The 22,624-nt window shown below is 41.0% G+C and overlaps 2 protein-coding genes across 2 annotated transcripts in view; both read left to right on the plus strand.

Annotated features, from left to right (window-relative positions):
• grid2 (glutamate ionotropic receptor delta type subunit 2) overlaps positions 1-11,767 on the plus strand; it is a 470,927-nt gene extending 459,160 nt beyond the window's left edge. The window contains exon 16 of the mRNA XM_022757812.1: positions 11,086-11,767. Coding sequence (XP_022613533.1) covers positions 11,086-11,550 — 465 coding nt within the window. The 3' untranslated portion in view covers positions 11,551-11,767. The remainder of the gene's footprint in view (positions 1-11,085) is intronic.
• A 6,650-nt stretch (positions 11,768-18,417) lies between these two features.
• atoh1 (atonal bHLH transcription factor 1) lies at positions 18,418-19,976 on the plus strand. The gene is made up of 2 exons (XM_022757615.1): positions 18,418-18,691; positions 19,030-19,976. The coding sequence occupies exons 1-2, from the start codon at positions 18,418-18,420 to the stop codon at positions 19,863-19,865; spliced, it is 1,110 nt and encodes a 369-aa protein (XP_022613336.1). The 3' UTR covers positions 19,866-19,976.
• Positions 19,977-22,624: the final 2,648 nt, after the last annotated feature.

Below are 22,624 nucleotides of genomic sequence, written 5' to 3' on the forward strand. Positions count from 1 at the left end.
TAGTTTATCTAAAGTATTGCCAATTATACCAATGCCAAATAAGATGTCTGACATTACGTATGATGTAATTTTAGGTGGCCTGGGTGACACATCCACAATACACATACTAACACACTGAGAGAGTTTCGGTTTCGTTACTGTGAATGAGTTGATGTAGCTGCATGTCTTCATAGTTACAGTCTAGACCATAAGTATTTGGACAGTTACACATTTTTGTTGTTCGGGCTCTGAGCTTCAGCACATTCAGTTTGAAATGAAACAATGGATATGACATTAAAGTGACAAGCACCAGCTTTAGTTTGAGTAGGTTTACATAAACATAGAGAGAAGTGTGCAGGATATAACCCACATAGTGCCCAAAGTTTAAGGATTCAAAAGTAACTGGACAGATGCACATTAAGTCAAACAAGATCATCATAATGATATATTGTGGAAAATCCTTTGCATTCAGTGACTGGCTTGAAGTCTTTGACTCACAGACAACAGCAGATGCGTTCTATCTTCCCTGGCAACGCTCTCCCAGACCTTCACTGCTGCCTCCTTCAGCTCTTTGTTTGCTTTGGCTGTACATTTAGGATAATTTTTAATTTTTTTTAATTGAGTGATGAAATGTTGTCCAATGAGTTTTGATGCATTTGGCTAAATCTGAGCACAAAAAGTGATATTATACATATCTCTGCATTCATCCTGTTGCCTCCGTCAGCAGGGAAATCATCAATGAATGTCAGTCCAACAGTTTCATTGGCAGTCATACATGCTCCAGCCATAACAGAACCAACATCTGACAGATGAGGTGTTGGCTTTGGATCATGAGCTGTTCCTTTCCAAATTGAATGTGCAGAAGCACAGAGCCCAAAAACACAAATGTATAAATGTCAAATACTCCCCCCAAGACCATGTTTACATTGTATTCACATCCCTACGTTTCTTAATACGCTGACGATACAAAATCACAGTCTAGAACCTCAGTATGGATAAATTAGTGGCATTAATCCCCATCTCCTTATTTAAAACTAGTGAGTATTTGCTCGGTTGACCTTGTAATATATTCCGTAACCTGCTAATGGTGGTGTTCTGCAAAATCTCACCTTTTTAAATGTTTTATTAATGTTGCCATGATGGTGCTGATTAATTTAAAACAAGCCAAATGTGTCAGTGTCAACAGGGTAATCAACCACTTATCTTTCTGAAAAGTTAATTTTTTGGAGAAAGGAGGACCCTGGCAACATTAAAAGCAGAATACCAAACAAAACAGCCTCAGGGCCTGTTGGAATGCTACAGTGTGCCTTGACCAAGGCAGAGTCAGAAACTGACTCACAGTATTAAACATGGATATTTATACCAGTGTTCTCTCCAAAACTGTGGCAACACTCCACCTCGTAAATTAGCAGCAGCACCCTGTGAAATATCCAATCAGCCTATGTGCGGCTGATCACCTCAGCAGGGATATCATTTGAAGCAATCATAGTGACGCTGGCAACATCTTCTCTTGGTACAAACCCTGCACTCTGTTATGATGATGGTAGCTTTGTTTGGTTCAACATAGACAAGAAAGGTAACACTGTCAAAGAAAAACCCAAATTTTCTATGAATGCAGTGTAGTTACATAAGCTCGGGCCCTTTTCACCAGAATATAACAGAGTGATAACCGTCATTGCAACCTCTCTATTTCAGTAGCCTTTTATCCACAAAAGGATTTGACAAGGATTTAAACCAGTTCCCAATTCAATTTCCAACCCCTACCCACCTCGTCACGTCCCGTGCCTACTGCTATGTTTACCAAAACACAGAGGGAGGAAGTGTTTGAGTAAATGACTGAAATCAAAAGTGTGAAATTGCAGCCAAGTGTGGCAAATTTTGTATGCAAAACATGCCACTGATGAACTGAAAGAAATGTAATTATGTGTGAAATAATATTTTCACTTTTGGTTTAACGATTATTATGTACGTGTTGGTAAAAATTAGGCTGAATCATGAAGAAGCACAGATTAATTTTAGCAGAAAATGTTTTTCCCATCAGGTAAAATTACTTCGGCTTCAACAAATGCATTTTTCCTTTTTGAGGAAGCTATTTGATAAAGACAGGTTAAGATTAATTTGTAGATAATGACTTGATAATGAGAATTACTGTATCATACAACCTCCAGTCCTTAGCTATAAAAATCAAGAGGAATTTTAAAGTCTGTCACAATGTATTACAAATATTGTTGCCCGGTTACCAAAATGGGCTTTGATGGGGGGAGAGAAGATGACCATTACACTAATTAGGATTGTCTAAGTGATCATCTCTGCATTACTACCAGAAACAAGTAAGAGAGGTCTGTCCCATCACCTTGATCTTTGGTGTCATGATAATTTAAAGTTCCACCAAGAATAAATTAAAAAAGATGAAAAAAAGATGGGAATGGAAATTGTGACTATACCCAGGATGATTCAGTGTGAGGTCAGGTTACTTTTCATCATAAAAAAAAAAAAAAACCATAACACCAATCCACTCAAAAGTAATGTCTGTAAAGCATCTACATGAAAACTCCATGAACCATCTGTTCCAAATGATGAAATGAGCAGCTCCTGGTCGAACACTGGTGCATCATCACAAATTATTGCATCACTGCAATTTCTAGTCTTTGGAGACAGATGCTTAGTTTCATTCAGAAGTAGTTGTTTAATTGCTGTCAGTTAATGATGTGACTTGAGTGTTGACATTCTTTAACGTGAAAGACAGAAAAATGCTACAAACAAAACTGAAATTGGTGTGTTATTGCAGGCAAAAATGTGGTTTGTGACTTGAATTATGTGCCTCATTAGTTGTAATCACTGCAGTGTGCACAGGCTTGTTTGACAAACTACTTGTAAGTTTCATACAGCTTTGTTTACTGCAGTCCAATAAACCACCTGCAGTTGCTTGTAACTGATCAACAGTGGCAAGTGATTAGTTTTATTCATCACATGTCCTTTGGGCTATTTGTTCATTGATCTATTTAATTGCTTAATTTTACTCACACTGCATGTAGATTCCTTGTTAGAAACGCAATCAATTTAAGGCTAGACTTGCTGATGCTGTAATGGGATTTGTGCACTTCTATGACTTCTGCATAAAGTCACATGCAGACTCCTCCTATCTCAGTCAATTCGCCATGTGCAATTTCCCCATGCATCTGGCATGATGTGCCATTAAACCGACTACAAGCTGCAGTGAGAATAGAGCAACATATTCAACAGGAGGTAGACTGCAGTCTGCTTGAGATTAATTTAGTTTCTTCTGTATTGCTAATTTCCCCATCATCTAATTGTTTTTGGTAAATCAAGTTTAATATATTAGATATATACACAGCATGCTACTGCTCATCATGTTGAGACCCTGTTGTATGTGACTGAAACAGAGATTGCGCATTTCTTAGTTGATTCAGCATTGTCAGTATTCTCTCATTTATTATCAGGCAAGATTTTTTTTTTTCTAGTACACACACAGACACACACAAACCACATACCCCCTACCTCCAGTCCCCTGCTCAGTTACCAGCTTTAATCTGTCATTCAGACCAGTAGTCTTGTCCACCCCTGAGCAGCCACAAAGACACTAAAGCTTCAGTTGAGTCCAAAGTCATGTTAAGCACAGTGTGGTTCAGCTGCAACATACCCGCCCCCCGCTATCTTCATTAGCCACTAAGAGCAGCCAGTGGAATCAGCCCCTGACTGAGCACAGAAGGCAGAAGTGTAGTCGCAACAGTGAATAGGAGGGACAGCAGGGATCTAAACGGTAATAGTCTTTGATTCTCTTTGTAGATCTTGTTAAAGGTTTTGCATATAAAAGTACCAGGCAGTCACAGACATACACTGTAAGAAAAATGACCCCATAGGTTGTCTGTGCGAGCAGCTTATTACGATGGAACGAGGAAGTTAGGTGCCTGAACCTAAAACTGTGACCGTTACCATGGCGATGAAGGTCCGATATGCCTGCTGCTGGTACACTCTATGAATTGTATCCAAGGTTCTTAACGAGCGAAGTTGGAGGACTTGTTGGACATATGAAAATAGCCACTATTGAGTTAGAAATCACATATGAATGCTCTTTATATAATGCAGTCACATTTAGTGATCTCACATTTAATATCTGATGACAGTTAGCCTGTGATATAGGTTAAATAATCTACCCCAATGAGGGACTGTACTATGGCCACAAAATTTCTTTCATTTCTTTGTTTTCTATGCTATGGGAGTAAAATTGTATTTAAATACACTTAAAAACAGAGATAGATATCAGTGGGAGAAAAGCAATGGAATATCCAAGTTAAGTACAGTCTAATAGTGCATTATTAGAAGAGCCCTTATGGGGCCTCCATGGTGAAAATGAAGTTGGCTCAGTCAGCCATGATTGTTTTGATGGTTGACCCCTGACTTTTATCCTTCACCCTGCCAATAAATTGACCTATTGATTGCCTTTGGTTTAGCTCAAAGGTTACTCAGAGTAACCACTGAACCTAAAGGGGTCAGAATCCTTCAAACAAAGTCTTGTCGGATCACCGAACAGCGTCCGAAACCCCCCGCATCCACACCCTTACCACACCCGCCAGAATTGGGCGAGCTGCACCAGATCGCTTTTGTAATTTCCTGAATCCAACAATTCAACAAGCATGCCCACTTCACTCAGTGACTGGCCAGGAGGATGGAGGTGAGAGAGTAGGCAGGATTTGAATTTTTCTCTCAAGCTTGATGTTTTCATTTTCTAGACAAGCACTGTCATCACTTTTCATGTGTATAAACAAGAGCAACAACATGAATGCCTTAGAGGAATTATTGTGTCTCCTGTCTCTATGAATGCAAATGTTTCACCTCACCCTTGAGTGTGATAAACATTTTCCCCTCAGATGTGGTCAGACATGTTGTACAAACCAGTTTGTTTCCAACACACTGACACACAGCTTGCCACTGCAAATTATAAATAGAGCTCACCTCGTCAGTCAGTGTTTTTAATTTGGCTGAGATATTTTGTATATGCCCTTACGAAAGTCTTGTCATGACTTGTTCATCCGTACAAATCACTGTCTGTGCAGAATGTTTTCAAATGGGAAACAAGCTGCAGAGATGGTTGCTGAGAACAGAGGAGGAGAGAGTCAGAATGGTACCACTGCAGCATATCCTGACTCAGTGGAGGACGGAAGACAAATTTTAGTCAACTTCAAAGCAGCTAATTAGATAAATTGCATATGTTGCGTTTTATCGGCTGGGGAAAAGTCTGCCTCTGCATGCAATTTGGCCTTAGTCATGGCCAATGGAGTAAGTCTGGTGTGTTTAATGTCATCTAACTTCCTAAAGTTGAATTAATAAAGTGAAGCAAACCATAAAGCTTGTAATTAACTCCACCAGACGCCTTGCTCTCTGTCAGTTTAAATGAAGAACTCCTTGGCCTCCATCTTGCTGTCACAGTGAATGGAAACATCACTTGAGACCATCTCAATGGGCCAAGATCACGCAGCCCCCTGCGTATTTTTGCAAACTTCATATAAAATTGGAGCTCGTGGTGTCCCACTCTTTATGAATGGGTCTAGAAGACTTGGCTTAGTGAGATACATTGGCACCACGAGTATGAATTAGGAGTGCAGACTTGGCATGAGGACTCTACTTCCAGTGTCCTACTCCCACGCAGTGAGAGACTTACTGTATAGAGAGTTCAGGCTAATATCAGCCACAGTGTTTCCCATGCATTTCGCAACCAGTACTGAATGTATTATATATTACTGAATGTAATATTTCAGATACAACCTCACAGTGTTCATGGATATCTCTAGAATCATTCTGTTACATAGAACATTTTAAAGTTGGGTGCAGTTTTGCCATTGGGATTATCAGTCGGGTCTCACCACTCACGTTTGCTAACCATCTCTAAACATTTTTAATTTGAAAATTAAAAGACATATCCTCATTTGTCTTCCATGAAGATGAAAAACACCTTCCCCAATATGGCCCACCTTACTGTAACACACACACACACACACACACACGAGCTTGCCTTCTCACATGCATGCATACACATCACCATTTAGCTCACCTCTTCCATCATGTCAGGCTTGTGTCGATATAACGAATGCTCAAACTTTGTGTCAAATACTCCATGTCATGAAACCCATTAATGCAAGATATACTGTACATTTGTTCAGTTTGTTTTAAACATGCTTCATAAGCCCCAGTGTTTTTCCGTTCATGTTCGCTCCATCTCTCAGCAGTCAAGAATCAGGTTATCTCACCAACAATGACACACACAATTTAAGATTGATGCGATTCACTTCAAATTAGTAAATACTGGCATAAATCATGACTATCCTCATCCATCAAATTGTATGGCCAAAACATCACCACTTGCAACATACGTGCACTCATACATGCTCTCTGTATACATGGAAGCGCAGAACCCACTGTTCAGACTAATTCAACTGAGCTGTTTGTGTCTGTTTCTTATACATACTAAAACATGCATAATCACATACTGTGCATACTGTCTTTACATGCCTTTACATTCATACCTTACGCTGTAATGCTGTGTTAACTGCTTTTGACTGTGGGCTCTCTGTCAGTGTTTGTGTTGTGTGTTTTGTGCTGTGGTTCTGTGTTGTGTGTAGCGGAATGGCTGACACTGTTATCTATGAGGCTGCTTCTCGACGTATGCTTATTTGTGTTTCTACCGGGCTTAAACAATCACAAACACAAATGCACACTCTTCTACAGAGCCGACTCACCTGGATCACCAGTGATAAGAGGTGTATCATGATTGAGCACATGTAACAAGGATATGTACACAAAATAAAAGGGGATTGTGTAACTGTGTCCCTGGAGTTTTGATAGTACACATTTTAGTGAATTAATGACTACAGTGCAGTACAGTGTGTTCCATTTATAGATTTGGCAACACTTTTTGGAAATTAGTCCTCCTCTGTATTGCTTCTCTTTTACTGTGCTACAAGCATCTAAACTCATTTTGGGTTGGGTGTGTGATGTCTGGGTATGTTTGTAATGATAGTGCTGTATATCTGATGAAAAACAGATCAAGGTGCCCTGAACGCTGTTTTGCGGGCAAGTCTAAACTTTGACATCTTGATTCTTTTGACAAGCTATTTGCAGATTGCCAGTGTCCTGAGGCCCATTTCACTCATAACAGGGTGGCTGTATTGCTTTAGCCTTTTAGGCCTATATATATGTTCTTCCTGAGGTTTGTATGAAAGAGTTCTGTCAATGGAATCAACAGCATCTGCACAAATTCAAAACTGAGAGTAACTCTGCTGCTGCATATAGTCAAAATAGAGATAATTGTCATTGTCAGAACTCTTCCATAATAGTTACATCTGTGGTTTTGACCATGTCTGATGTTTCATATAATCCATATAGATTTAGCATGAGAAAGGCAGGCACTTCCTTGCGTATCATCTTCTTTGATACACCTAAAACATCTGACCTCTTATTTTTGAACATTCATGGTTTGGATGGGAATTGCCGACCTTCTCGTTCTAACTCTATACAATGATCTGTGTCACTGTGGCTCAAAGCTCTCATATTTTGTCTCATGTTTTGTTTTTGTAGATAAGTACACTGTGTTGAGGGGTGTAGCGGGCGAGGGGGAGAGAGAGAGGGAGAGAGCAATACAAAATGCCATTTAAACATCTCCCCTTTCCAGGTATATAACGACTGTGTGAATGTCTCTCTGAGGACACAACACAGAACGACCTGCTTAACTGTGTGTGCTGACTGACTGCCATGTCTTTCTTCTCGCTCACCCCCCACCCGTCTGTCTCTCCAATTGACTTCTCTCTCTCCTCCACCTTACCATCCATGTGCCTGATCTTGTCTGTCACTCATCCCCTCTCTGTCTCCGCCCGTCTGCCGATTGTCTGCCTGTGTGTCTGTGTGTCTATTTGGCTTCTTTTTTTTTCTTTTTTTTTTTTGGGCTCGTTTTTATTCTTCCCACTCAACGTGCATGCACACAAACACACAAACACATTTATATGAATTACTCCACATCTCTCTTTCACCACCCTCTCTCTGTCTGTTTTTCTCCTCCTGTCCTTTTTGCTCAAACACACACACACACACACACACACACACGTACACGTCACACACTCACACCAGACACAGGCAGATGGCTCATCTGCCAGGCAAGCTGCCGATCCGTGCCCTCACAGCCCCAACGAGCATCCTCTTGCCTTGGGCGGTCAGACCCAGAACCAGACGCCCAACACCACCAACACCACTGCCCCCACCGCTACCCATTACCAGCCCCCAGCATGCTGCGACATTCCCTGCGCCCTGATCGTGCAGCACTCCTACGAACCCACCAACCCCTCTGAGCTCACCCCCAAAATGAGAATGACCACCTTCACCACCTCACCTCCCACCCCAAGGTTATACATACAATAGAAGATAAAAATAAATCATTGGTTAGTAATGATTAAAGATAGATTTTATTTGAAATGTCATGATATATAAATGATAATGGAATTAGATAAATAACACACACAGAGAGAAAGGTTCAAACTTTGGTGTACAGTACAGCAAAGCTCTCAGCTGGAAACAGATGTACCTCTTTCAAAAACTTACCTGGCAAGTTGCCAGTTGACTATATGTGCAATGATGCCTTTCTGCCATTAGATGGTGCTGTCTCTCTATCTAGAGGCAAATAGAGCATCATCTTTGACCAGGCAGTCAAAGTTACATGCTCTGTATAATTATTTATTTCAGGTAAAAGCCTGCAATGGAGTATTTATTTTATGTAACATAGAGAGTTTATTACAACTGAAGCCAAAAAACCATTTCATGGTCTAAACTTGGCTTTGTTGTCCAATATAATGCCTTTGCAATGCGCAGTAAATTAGAGATGTATATTTAAATGCATTTCAGGCACCCTTCATTTTATTATGTCATTTATGTCAGTATAGGTTATGATCATTTGGGGGATTCATTGTTGACTTCTCCTCTGTAATGTTACAGTGGGTCTTGCAATGGAGGGAAAAATAACGTTTTGCTTCATTGTAATATAAATGCAGTCAGGTCCTACTGCTTTTCCATCAAAACCTTCCACTTTTCCTTACCTCGGTCCCTTTCAATCACTCCTTGTAGTTACCCATTAATCTCCTTTCACAGACAGCACACTGACCATTTGTGATTCACTCTTCTCTTTCACTTCCCTTAATTTCTTTTGATACCAACTCTACCCCTTCGATATTCCCTCCCTAAAAACATTTAGTGTGTGTATGGTAGTGTCAGGACAAACATTAGCGCCCCCTCGTCCCCTCCTTCCCCGCACTGTCCCCTCCTTAGGTGGCAACCAGGGGGCGCCACTGTTGGTCCACTCTGTGCGTGAGCTACATACAGTAGGGCCAAAGCCCCCTCCAGACCCCCCAGACCCAAAGGACACGGTCAGTAAATCTACTTTTACCCACAATAAAGTGACTCCTTTACCCACAAAACCCTGTTTGCCTGAAACACCAAAAGGAGACACCTAAAGTTATGTGACACCCTACACCACCCACCATCTGAGACCTCTGAGACCCTTCAGAAAACCTTAACTTAGCTCACCTCCCATGAATGTAGAGAAGCACATTGCCACATTTGTGGACAATGCGAACATTTCAAAGTTTTGCAGCCTCCTTTAACACTGTTCACGTGAGCCCTCTCGCGCTCTATCCTCACCTCATTCATTGCAAACTGAGCTCCCTTGCACTCCTGTCCACCCTCCCCTATCCAGTAAAAGCATGAAACACCTCTCACTGAGTGTTACCATCCTTTAGACCATGTGGATAAGTTATTTATATGTGAATATAGTCATATAATGTATGCTTTGTAATTTTTATAAGTTTCATTTACCTTATACTATAAGTTAAGCTAAAGCTTAAGTTAATGTATGTGCTTCCTCTATAGGTGGACTTGTTTAGATTGTTAAGACTATATTGTTTGATTGAAGTTAAAGCATCTATTTTGTACGATGCAGTTGATAAATAAGCCATAATAGCTGCAGTGATGAATTGTATTTGGCCTGAAAAAGATTCACTTGAAAATGAGATGTTAATCTCAACGTGAATTTTTTAGCATGATGGCCAGAATACAATACAGGTGACAAGAAGCAAAAAAATACATTGGATAAGTAAGGTATTTGGTATTATGAGCGTTTGGACTGCCTTATAGTATAAGTTGTATTTGTAGTGTAATATTAGATAATGTATGGTAACGCTTGCTCGACAGTAGACCTAGCACCATGGAATGCAGAGCACACAGCATGACTGCGGTGTGTGTATTCCAGATTATCCGCACTCCCTTTAAGACCTTGTAGAAGTGTGTTTATGTTTCTCTCTTTCAATATCCTGACCACAGCTCAGAGTGTGCTTCTCTATCCTTCCCTCCATCTTTCCCCTCCTCTCTTTTTCACTTTCCCTGCTTCCTGTCACATCCATGCTCACCTTCCATCAAACATTTATGTATTACCTTTATTTTGTGTCACCCTCACTCTCATTCTCACACTTAACCACTGCACTTACCTCAACTTGAATCTCTTTTTTAATTGTGCCAAAACTTTTGTTTGGCCACATGCATGTCCTCTTTCCTTCATCATATCATCATCTGCATTGTCCAACACTGTTCTCTTGCTTTCACTATTATTCCTACTATCCATTTATACTGGTCGGGTGGGCGATATCCCATCCCTGATGCTTGGATACAAAAACAACCCATCCTTGTCCACTTCCTCTTTTCAAAATATATCCTCTTTGCACATTTCCCTACTTCTCTATTTGTACTACCTTCACTCCTTTTCTTTCACCCCCTTTCTTCCCTTTCCGTCCTTTATCCAACCTAACTGAATTCATCACTCCCATCTTCTTTCTCACCATCTCACTCCTCGTTCTCACATTCTCATCCCTCACGATCCTTAAACACGGTTCCTATCCCATCCCTTCTCATCCCTCCTTTTCCAATATTTTACTTCCCACCTCATATTCTTTCCAATTTCCTTCCCTTCTCATTAACCTCTCTTCCCTTCTATCATTTACCATCACTGCTTCCTCTTCTCCTTCCTGCTCCTTTCCTTCCCCTCCCTACCTGCAGGACGATAAGGAGATCGACCTGGAGCACCTACACCGCCGGGTTAACAGCTTGTGCACCGAGGATGAGAGCCCCCACAAGCAATTCTCCACCTCTTCCGTCGATTTAACACCCCTTGACATGGATGCGCTTCCCGCTGCGCGCCAGGCACTCGAGCAAATCAGTGATTTCCGCAACACCCACATCACCACCACCACCTTCATCCCCGAGCAGATCCAGACCCTCAGCCGCAGCCTCTCTGCCAAAGCCGCCGCTGGATTTTCCGCTGGTTTCGGTAGCGGTGGCGGTGGCGGGGGCGGTCTCCAGGACCACCGGACTGGCGGGGTGGGCCCTTTCAGGCAGAGGGCCCCCAACGGTGGCTTTTTCCGCAGCCCCATTAAAACAATGTCCTCTATCCCCTACCAGCCCACAGGTCCAGGACCCAACTTTGGATATGGCAATGATCCAGACAGGGGCACCTCCATATGAGGAGTTGCTAAGGATACAGTTGGTTCAGGAGGAAGAGGAGGAGAAGGAGGAGGCAAGGTGGTTAGAGTCAGTTATGGGGTGGTAGAACAAATACATTATGGCTAAGCTAAAAAGTCAGAAGATAGAGATCAGTGTACATAGGAATCTCTCTGTTTTATATGTGGAGAAAATGATGGAGGTGGAGGGGCGTTCCTTATCCTCCTGCAAACCATGCTGGTGAGGTGCAAGAAGGGAAGTGGGGGGTGGGTGGGGGTCTTGAATCTTTGCTTTGTTGTTGTTGTTCTTGTGATTGTTTGGGGGATTATTTTTGGGGATATGTGTGAAAGGGGATCTTTTTTATTGTTTCTGTTTTATGACATGAGGACTGCCTCATGTAATGGAGATTTGCTGAAATGACCCGACTCCTATTACTGTCTGAACCCCACGTCAGAGGGTTTCGTTTATACGACTCCAACCACAGGAAATATTTCTACATTCTTGTGAGCTCCAGGGCTGCCATTTGTGGATGACTGGTTGTATCTTTAGCCAAGAAACAACAACTAATAAGCAATTATGGGGCAGAAGTTATTTTATGATGGTATATATAACCCATAGTTTTGTCTGTAGCCCTGGGAATGCATACAGCAGCCTCTTGAAGTTTTGAAAAGGCCCCGTCTCAGTGAATATTGGAAGATCCCACTTCTCCAGGTTTACGCTGCCTTTTCACTATGTGGGAGTCCATGCTCAGTTTTCTCTTCTTCTCTGGTGGTGTTTCACCAATACCTGGGGTTCTAAATGTGTAATCATCTCCAAGATGGTGTCCACACAGTGGCCTGACTAGACCTAAGACTTTACAGCTGAACACATGCTGACACCTTGATGGTGCATCGGTCTGAAAACTGTTGAAATGCCATGACAGTGCAACAGTATGACACTGTAGAATCACCAGTTTGGTGCATCGATCTTAAACTATTTCTGCCATTTTGGTGCATCAGCCTGAACTGTTTTCACCATTTTGATGCACATTAAAGACTCTTTATCAATCCCACTGCACTGTACCAGTGCCCACAGACCTGTAAGTGATTGTATGTAGATCTGACCTTTTCTTTTCTCACCTGTATTGTGTGCTTTTCAAGTCAAGGTGAGATCCTCTAATCAGACTCTGAGGGATAGTAAAAAGGGATGATACAAAAAAACAACTTAAAGAGAAAAAAAGATAAAAGACAAGCTGAAAGACTTCAAAAAGCTTATGCTTATTATATGTCTTTTATTGAATTTTGTTTTTGAAAAAAAATAGATTTTAATGCGTGGAATGTGTTTTGGTCAGGAAGTACAAAAAATAACATTGTTCTGAGCTGTCTACTTGTTTTTTCCCTCAGCAAACTTTGAAAAACTGCTAAATGAGTGCTGTAGTCTCTGGTTTTGCATCATTGTCATTCAAACTTTTACTTTTAATTTTTCTTTGTTTTGCTTAATTTTACTGCTGCCATGGCCTGGGTGTTTAAAAGATAAAAGGTCATTCTGTAAGGTCATGTCATGTTTGAGTTCATTGATCACTTATCAGGTTCAAGTGAAATTGAGTTGATTTTGTGTTGAGGAGAAGCCATTGCAACAGCATCTTCAGTACAGGCCTTATGTCAACTAGAGAGTTGTACCCTTCCAATTTCCAGTCAAACCCAAAATATCACCGTGTACTGGAAACATTTAAGAGCAGCAAATCAGTGGTTGTGCTTTAGGGTCATGGGAATGTCACAAAGAATCAACGGCCATCAGAATCCAGTGGCTGCCTTTTATGAGATGAGTCCGAAATATACTTCTATTTCATATCTGTAATGTTAAGGGTACTGTTTATATAACTTGTTTTTTTTTAAAGTGCCAATTAAATAAAATGAGACCATTAAGGTGCATTTTGGGGTGGGGAAGGGAAATGGTACATTAAGACTATTAAAGGATATTTTGTGGATTAGAGGCTGGGGTGGTAAAATGGAACCAAACCTTTTTCACTAACACTGTATTAATAATTGATAATGTTAGTTGTTTAGAACAAGTTTTCAGTTTGTTATCTTTAAGAACTAAAACCGCAAAATGTTGTGCGTAGAGAACTCAGTCAAGCCACAGTGTTTTGAAGCAAGCGTTCTTAGGCATTCTTTTCTTATATTAGGCTACAGTATGGCTATTGAATGACAAATAGGACACAGACATTTAAAAAGTTTTATTTAGTATAAATGAAAGAGACATTATAAAATGTATATTTTACATGTTGATGCTATTTTTCTTTAACAAAAAGAGAAGAGTATATCATGATGAGCTTTAGTGCTGAGTTTAGCAGTCACATTACTGCAATTGGTTTTCCCTTGTCCTGCCCCTGGTCAACATACACACAAACTCTTTGCTTTTCTCATGTCATCCTGAGTTCATTCTATTATTTGCTGGCTAAATAACAAAAAGTGGCAAGTTGATTAAAAAGAAAGCATGCACAAACTTGCTATTGCTATCTGTTAACATTTTTAATTTCATACATAGAACTACAGGATTTACTTGATAATTTTCAAAAATTTATGATGTACAGTATTTAATATAGGCCTATTTTGTTGTATGTGTTGCATATTATTCAAAAACTGAACAAACTTGGGCCTCTGTTACAAGTGGCAAAGCTTTCTGTGTATAATTTGTCTAATAAACAGGTTTTCTACAGTGGGATCGTATTTGTTGTCTTTGCTAATCTAGACAACCATGAATGAAAGATGGCAAATTTCAAATAGCAAATTGTTAATAATTGCTGTTATATATTATTCTTTGTGATTTAGGGGCTCATCTCTGACAAGGCGGCAACAACACACCAAAGTCAAGTTCTCCTTCATGTCACACCGAACATCTGTAAATTTAAAGATAAAGGCATGTCACGCAACTCCTCAGAGATCAAAATTCACACTGAAGAAGCTTCCACATAACAAGTGTAACTGTCTGCTCTTTTTAGTGAACAGAGGCATGATCAAATAATCAAAAGAATACTTGACCAGCAGACTTCACATCTTCCAACAGGATTGCCAGAGTTCCTTCACTCCACAGCGCTCACAAGATGTACACACATCACATCTTACTGGTAAGTTGATCCAGGTACAGGTACGTAAACACTTGCATCAAGACAGCTGCTGTAACCACAGGGTTTTTGTATGGATTCTCTCCCTTACTCCCCCTTTTATTATTATTTTATCAACATTTATCATTAGCCAACAAAGGACAACTGATGTGTGATGTCAAAGTAAGATCTAGAATATTCAGTCTACAAATGTGGACGAGTCTGCATAAAAATTCAGTCTTGAAGTTCAAACCTGTAATAATGACTGACCCAGCCTTTGAGGGGGTTTGTAAACTTGCATGCCACAGTGTAATTTTGACCTTTTAAATTTCAAAGAGCCTATTGATCCAGAACAAGTAAAATTGATTGATGCAGGCAGGGTGTCCTTTAATTGCTAATGAAAAGGATCTTCCCCGTTGTAGCTGCAAATTATGAAACCTAATAGATTTAGGGTGGAATATTGGGTTAAATTTAACTATTTTAAAGTAAATTGGTTTTAATTGACTTGGATGATATGAGATGATTTTTTTTATGTGTGCAACAGATTTTAAGTTCAAGCATGAGCTGAGCTTTTGTGTCCTCCACTTTAAATGGGCCACCACTTCAAAGGCCTGTGTACTGCTGTTAACAGTTGGATAGACACACTGCTGAGGACAACTGCTGTCAAGTTCAATGGAGCACTGCATTGTAGTAACCTTTTGTAACCAGAGAGAGGCACTGTTTAGCTCCCCCAAGTGTCAGTGAGATTGCCATGTCTGTCGGAGGTTGTTGTTATGACAAGATGAATATCAGCCAGACATTGGCAAAATTGTTGAAAATTAGTGTAGAAAATCAATTTATCAGATGGTGGTGCTTTGAATCCCACTTGGCATAGGTGAGTGACTGCCATCTTCTTAGTGTACAGGTCAGAAGAGAGATAAGTCAGCACCTTAATGTAGTCTTATTCATTTTTGATTTTCTGTAATTTCACCCCCATAGAGAGCAATTCTACACCTAAAGTCATTCTGTCTGTCTTTTTGTTTGGTGAATGCTCCCCTTGATTTGAAGTGTTTTACAGTGTCTGGGGCAAGCAGGGTGTTGGGCACAAAAATATAAACTTTTTTTGTAGTGGAAGAAGTATAACTTTTACTTAAGCAAAAAATTGCAAGGCAGCATTGTAGAAATACTCAATTATACGTGCTTGATTCAGAATTGTACTTAAAGTAGCAAAAACAAAGTTTTATATTAGGCCTATATTTGATGTACTGATGCATGTAAGCAGGCATAGTAATAATACATATTTGAATGAATAGCACATAATACTTTGTAACTAGCCATTATTTTAATATGTAAAATGTTGATCCTCAAAGTAACTTGTAACTAACACAGTCAAAGACTGGAGTAAAGTTTACAACATTTTATAGGCTTACTTATCAACTTATTTTGATGCAATATTTCCCTCTCAAGTACAGTGCTTGAGTAAATGCATGGTTGCTCTCCAACACAGTTAAAATAAGTTGCACTTTGCAGGTATTAATTTGGCAAACTTAAAGTTTGGAGACAATAAAGTTGCCTTGGTGAAGCTACTTTTAGAGCTTCAAAATACATTTATATTTTCAGCCTATTTCATCAAAACCAATACCAATCGTGGATTTAGTGAATTTAGGAAAGGATACAGTTACGTTTTGAAATCCCTGTCCAGCTCCCCTCACTCCAGTCTCGTGCCCGTCGCGCCTCGGTCTCCCGGGAGATGGGAATGAGAAGCGGCAGCACGCAGACTCCTCTCGCGCATTGGAATGGGAGCCCCCACCTCTCCATGGAGGAGCCCCCCAGGCGTGACCAATGGAACATAGAGTCTCCATTGTGGCTGCGACACTTTAATAATCGCCAGCTACAATATCCAACCTGTCGGTAGCTTCAGGAGCCCGGCCCGGCCCGTTGGATGGGGGCCTTGTAGGTGGGAAGAGGGGGCGAACGCTCGGCGCCAGACCTCTTGCCCGCAAGACGTCCCCATGATGAATACATGAATAAAAATAGAAAAGACTGATGTCAAGTTATCTCTGAAATTATGGGATTTCTTCCCACAAATTGTGTTTTTCTTCACAATTTCCAGCTCCCATATTTTCAGATTACGGACCGAAGCACATATTTCTAACCATTCTTAACATATAGTGTGGGAAAGTTGTCAAAGTTATGATGTCTATACCATCACGGCCTACTACCTATAATGTCGTTTTCCGTCATTAAATGTTGCTGACAAAAGGCTGTGACTGAGCAAGGATCTGTAACAGGTAGGCTTGCCTTGCCCCCCTTGATCATTGTGCCTTACACATTGGGAAACTGTATTTAACATATAGCTGAGGGTATATCCATGGCAATTAAGTTGAATAGCCAATTTCCACCTAGCAATTAGTCCATTGTTCATTTCCCAGGTTAGGCTTGAAGTTTGCGTCTCAGTAAGCATGGCTTAGCTTTGATCAGTAGACGGTTTCCTAAATGGCCGAGTTATAATTTGTCGGAAGTTTATTTTTTCCTGTCTATAGCTATAATTTGTCCTTTCGACTTCTTTTCACAGCTCTTAATTAAAATGGCCTACGTGATAATTGAATTGAAAAGTGGACATTAGAAGTGATATCACTTGTACTGTCACAGCCTAAGGACACATTGTGCTCTCTCTCTCTCTCTCTCTCTCTCTCTCTCTCTCTCTCTCTCTCTCTCTCTCTCTCTGTGTGTGTGTGTGTGTACATGTGTACGTGTGTACTTTCTCCTCGCCGCTCTTCCAGTTGTAATCGCGCGCCACATACAGCTCGTGTCTGTACGGAAACAGTGTTGAGCGCAAGACCCCTGCTCATGTTTCCGTTCCCTGTGAAGCCCTTTTTACCGACAGGGCGTTCCGAGAGCTGGATCAAAAGGTTTTAGAACCGCTACAAAAGAAAAATGGAAACTGGAGATGATCTTAGAATGAATGAATTGACAATGAGCGCGCGAGCCCCAGGAGCCGCAAAGATTTTTTTTAACTTTTTTTAGGCTTACTTTTGGTCAAGCCTACTTAGTCCAAAGTTTTTTGTTTTTGGTCAAGCTTTTTATCTGTTAACTGATAATTTGTACAACTTGTTTTATCTTGTTGCTATGTATATATAGTGCCTATATTGAGAATGAGCTCCATACTTTAAGTTGGTTTTGTCTTTTATAGAATTCTTTTCTTTCAGTAGACTTACCTAATAGTGACTGTAATAGACACGTGTACACCTAAGTCTGCCTATGGGACAGAAATGCAGCTTTTACAGCGGGGATAACAGTAGAGGGGAATCAGTTCAGACAGTTGAAGATGGCAAACACTTTTCAAACTCTCCAGCTCACTCTCTATCCTTCTCCCTCCCTCTGACATGCCTGAGTTGTAAGACCCACACACGGACAGGTAGGAATTCTGTCCCAGCTGCGCACGTCTCGCGCACGCTTCTTAAAAAACTGTCGCCTCCCCTACTGCACGTGCGTCCTGTGGGAGGTTCCCCTTACCTCCCTTGCGTTAAACACTCCTTAAATCGTTACGTTATCATAAACAGTTCGGCTTCTGGGGGCCATAATCACCTCTCTCGGGCTTTACCGAGGCTTCTCATTGGACGTCAACACGCGACCAGCGCGAGGAGGGGGGCTCCCAGACGCGTGCCGCTTTTTAAACCGAGCCGCGCCGCGAGACACCAGAGAAGGAGTCCCGCACGCGACCGTTATAAACACACAGTGCGACAGCATAGAAGTGCGTGACTCCAAGAAATTGTTTTCAGTTATTGATAGCCGGTTTAACTTTGCCTACCTGTTGGCGTTTTGGAAACATGGAGGTCTTAAGTATGGACGACTGGAGCAAAGACGCACTGGAGGCAGTGGCAGTCCTGGGCTCGCGGCAGCTGAGCGCGAGAGTGGTGGAGAGGGGAGGGAAGCAGCAGCTCGAGGAGTCCCGCTACGAACCTGGACTGACGCTCGTGGACAGCGGCAGTGATCCACGCGCCTGGCTGGCTTCAGTGCAGCCTTCTGGCACCTGCGCGGCACACGCCACTTCACCCGACTACCTGCGGCACTCGCCCTGCCCAAGCACCGGCTCCTACCACGGTGAGAAACGCTGCTTGTAAATTCTTCGCTGCGTAAAATATTTGGTCAACTTTCAAAGCAATGTCACCTGCAATGAAACATCATGTTTAACAGACAGCTGGGATTAAGCGCTTTTGCATAGCCTACTGAAGGTGGTAGGCTAAATGGGCAGAAAAAAGCAATAGGCCTACTTTCCTTTACAGAGAGGTTAAGTGAAAAGTTGATTTTGTAGCCTACGGTTAAAATATTGTTATGCTCTTGAATATCAACTTAAATTATCACAAGAGTTGGCCAATATGCCTTTATTATAAGTTATCAAACGAGACAAATTCATTGATTTTTTTCTCTTTATTTTTCAGAGAGTGGCTCCCCGGGGTCATCAGGCCATCCCAGCCCTCCCAGCTACAGAAAATCTGCCAAGAGCCCCTCCTCTTCTTCGCTCAAAGTCAGGGATCTTTGCCGTCTTAAAGGCACGCTCACGGGGCCCGATGATGAGGAATCCATGAGACAGAGAGCCCCGTCCAGCAAACCGAACAATGGGGTTCAGAAACAGAGGCGCGTGGCCGCCAACGCGCGCGAGAGGAGGCGGATGCACGGGCTTAACCACGCGTTTGACGAGCTGCGCAGCGTCATCCCAGCGTTTGATAACGACAAGAAACTCTCCAAATATGAAACTTTACAGATGGCGCAGATTTACATCAACGCACTGGCTGAGCTGCTCGAAGGTCCGGTCGCTTCCAACAATAGCAGCGCCGAAAACTCCAACAGTAACAACAACTCGCCAAAGTGTGACATTATGATTTCTTCCGCCGTAAGTTTTGACGGAGCGAAAGACAGAGCGTCCCCTTCACCGACAACCTGTAGGACAGCGGCGGCTGTGCCCGTGTCAGGTAGCAGCTTACCTGTCCACATCAGCGGTATGCCTTTCCGCTCCTCCTTCGACAACGGCTCATTTTCCGCCATGGTTGAAGAAGCGATGTGTTCGCCGTCTCCTTCATCCTCCAATCGGCCAGGCAGTTCGCTGACATCGGCTGGAGGTGGTAGGAAAGAGTCTCCCCGGAGCGACGGAGAGTTTTCCCCGCACTCCCACTTCAGTGACTCCGATGAAATAGCGATGGAACTCCACTCAAGCGAAGAAGATGACCTTTCAGAACTCAAGCTACCCAGCCACCACCATCACTCTGTTTCCTTCTAAACAATTAGCCTAAAGATAAAAATTACATATAACTATGTTAACGGTTCACTGCAGTCCACAGCAAAATAATGTCAATCCGTGTCAATCGTACCTGTTTATCTGTTGCTAACAAAATGCATTTTTTGAGAGGATAGAAATTTTAGGTTCTTTAAAAAAGTCATGTTCAATTTTTAACAATAATTCTATTTTATCAACTTGTTGCATAGTCTAAAGATGATTTTTTTATGTGATTATAGCCCTAATTCGGTTCTGCCAATAAATGTATAGCCTATAATTTCCACTTTCCATGGAGACGTGGCTGGAAGACCCCTCTGCCATGTCGCGAGCAGCACTGCCATGGGTATTTCCCACGTCACTCCGACCAAAAAGCTGTCTTCCACAAAATCATACCTTTATGCATAATTGTTTATATTTGATAATGTAAAAGAACATTTTGTAGCTGTAAAATGCGTTTTGTTGTGATTTATGTTTTTATTTGTTAATTTGTTTGTATAATGTATTTTGTTTTGCAACTTCAAAAGTTCATGATGTGCACTTTAAAAATCTACAAGCCAGAGGCTTGAGAAATGCGATTTTTGTTTTCAAACCATAAACAATATTGTTTTGATTTGTTTGATAGTGTAGTAGCCTACTGCCAATTCCATACAAATAGCCTATTTAATGTAGCCATCATTGCTGCCTTCTTTTGTATTTTCTTTTGTATCTTCAGATGAACTTGTGTGTCTTTTGCTTTCACTGGATGAGATTAATTGACATGTATTTATTACTATGTTTCATTTGATTTGCTTTTTATAACTCCATAGTTAAATTTGCTTAAACAAGCTAAAATCTTGCCATTTATTGTTATATTAATTTGATGTTGGGAATAAAAAAGATAACGAAAATATAAAGTTTCTCTGTATCTCCGTTGTTTCCACACAACCTTTTAGATTACTGAAATGAACTCATCAACTAGCCTGTTATTAAAATAAAATTTGATTGTATTTTTCCATGTAAATTCCACATACGCTTTAATAATAATAATAATTATTATTATTATATAGCTGATTTCTATTACTATTGTAATAATAATAATATTAATAATAATTATTATTATTACAACAATAGTAATAATATAATGCTATTTGGGATTCAGTATGAAAGAATTATATGAGTTAGGACTGTTAGAGCTTGTTAACAACTAAACAGGTTTATGTCTCACTATTAGCCTATAGCTATCAACAACAACAATCAATAATAATAAGGCCTAATGATAATAATAAGACATATACTAGGCTATAAAAGATTATGATAAATACATTAGGCTACTTAAAAAAAATAAAGGTAATTAAAACGTTTCACTACCTTTTTTGATATTACATTTATTGCATACGATGACATTTACATCTGCAGCCATAGTAAATCAGTCACAGTAAATGGACAGGGCCTTACTAAGGTTTGGAGATAATAAAGATGAATAAAATTAAAACGTTTACTGTTTAACGACCAAATTGATGTGGGGAAAATATCTATATGCTACTTGAAACCACAATTTCCATTAAATTGAAGAAACTTTCAACATTTGATTCCTTCTTAGGTAATTTATGCAAACTAACAGCGACATGAAACATGTCCAACACGCGCTCGCTCGCCATATGCTGCAGGTGCACGCGCCCCCTGGCCTACAGTCCTGTGATTGACTGTAAGCTACTGAATTGCAATGTAAGCTGCGACTTCTACGCAGAGAAACGCTGCATTAAATTACAGCACAAGAGTTGTTTTCTTGCAAGAAACTTCTCCTCACTCGGCGAAAAGTTTTTTTTTCCTGAACTGTTGCCACGTCGTCCATTTGGTAAATACCAGATATGGTAATAGGGAGTGTGCATTAATTTCAGGCTATTGTTGGCAGGCTCGTGGGCCGAGGTGTTGGATGGCCTCAATGAAGCACGCGCTGTCAGCTGGTGAGCGCTCACGGGTCCCCACCGTGTCCCCGAGGACCTGACTCGAGAGGGAACACACTTTCTCAACTGAAGAAAGACACACACACACACACACACACACACCACTTTTTTCTTTCTCTTTTATTTCTCTCTCTCTCTCTCCATCAACTCAAACAAACCCGCGCATGTGGACACACGCGCTAGCTCACACTGACTGGCAACTTGTCCTGCTGTGTGACTCAGGCTAAAGTGAGTCTTTTTCTTTCTCCAACCTATTTGCGACTCATTTACAGCGTTTCAAAAGCCTGGCTGACAAAGCATCGTGGTACAAAAAAAAAAGCAAAATACTTAGAAATTATTTATGAAATTACCTGAACTACCTGTTTGCTCCCTGTCAGCTCTGTCCCCCACCCACTGCTTTTAGCCAATCACGATCCGTGCCCCTTTGCTCGCCTCTGGAAGGCAGGGAATAAAGGGCAATATAATGAAGATGCTGTGTTAAATTATTAACAAAAGTTATGCAGGTGGAACTGTATCTGGGTATGATCAGACAGCCATCTGCAGCGAGTTCGTGTTGCGGTGAAATGTGATCAAGTTTCCGTGAACATACTAAAGGGATGCTGTAGAAATAGGCTACAACAACAAAATTACACTTCTCTGTGGGAAAATAAAAGGCAGATTACCACGAGTCTCTAGCAAGTTTAAAAATAATAATGATGATAATAATTTCTGGAGGCCACAGACAGTATTGAAATATCTCAGCTACTTTTTGTCTCTGACCGAGTCTGAACAATCACTGGTATCAACCGCAGGCTGAAATTAGATAAAATGAAACTGGGA

This window comes from Seriola dumerili, unplaced genomic scaffold (genome assembly GCF_002260705.1).
Source record: "Seriola dumerili isolate Sdu_G_001 unplaced genomic scaffold, Sdu_1.0 BDQW01000290.1, whole genome shotgun sequence".
Taxonomy (NCBI): Eukaryota; Metazoa; Chordata; class Actinopteri; order Carangiformes; family Carangidae; genus Seriola; species Seriola dumerili.

Excerpts from the sequence above, each read along its gene's own strand:
- atoh1 (XM_022757615.1), top strand. The coding sequence starts at position 18,418 with ATGGAGGTCTTAAGTATGGACGACTGGAGCAAAGACGCACTGGAGGCA. Across the intron at positions 18,692-19,029 it reads AAGCACCGGCTCCTACCACG|AGAGTGGCTCCCCGGGGTCA; the intron begins GTGAGAAACGCT and ends TTTATTTTTCAG.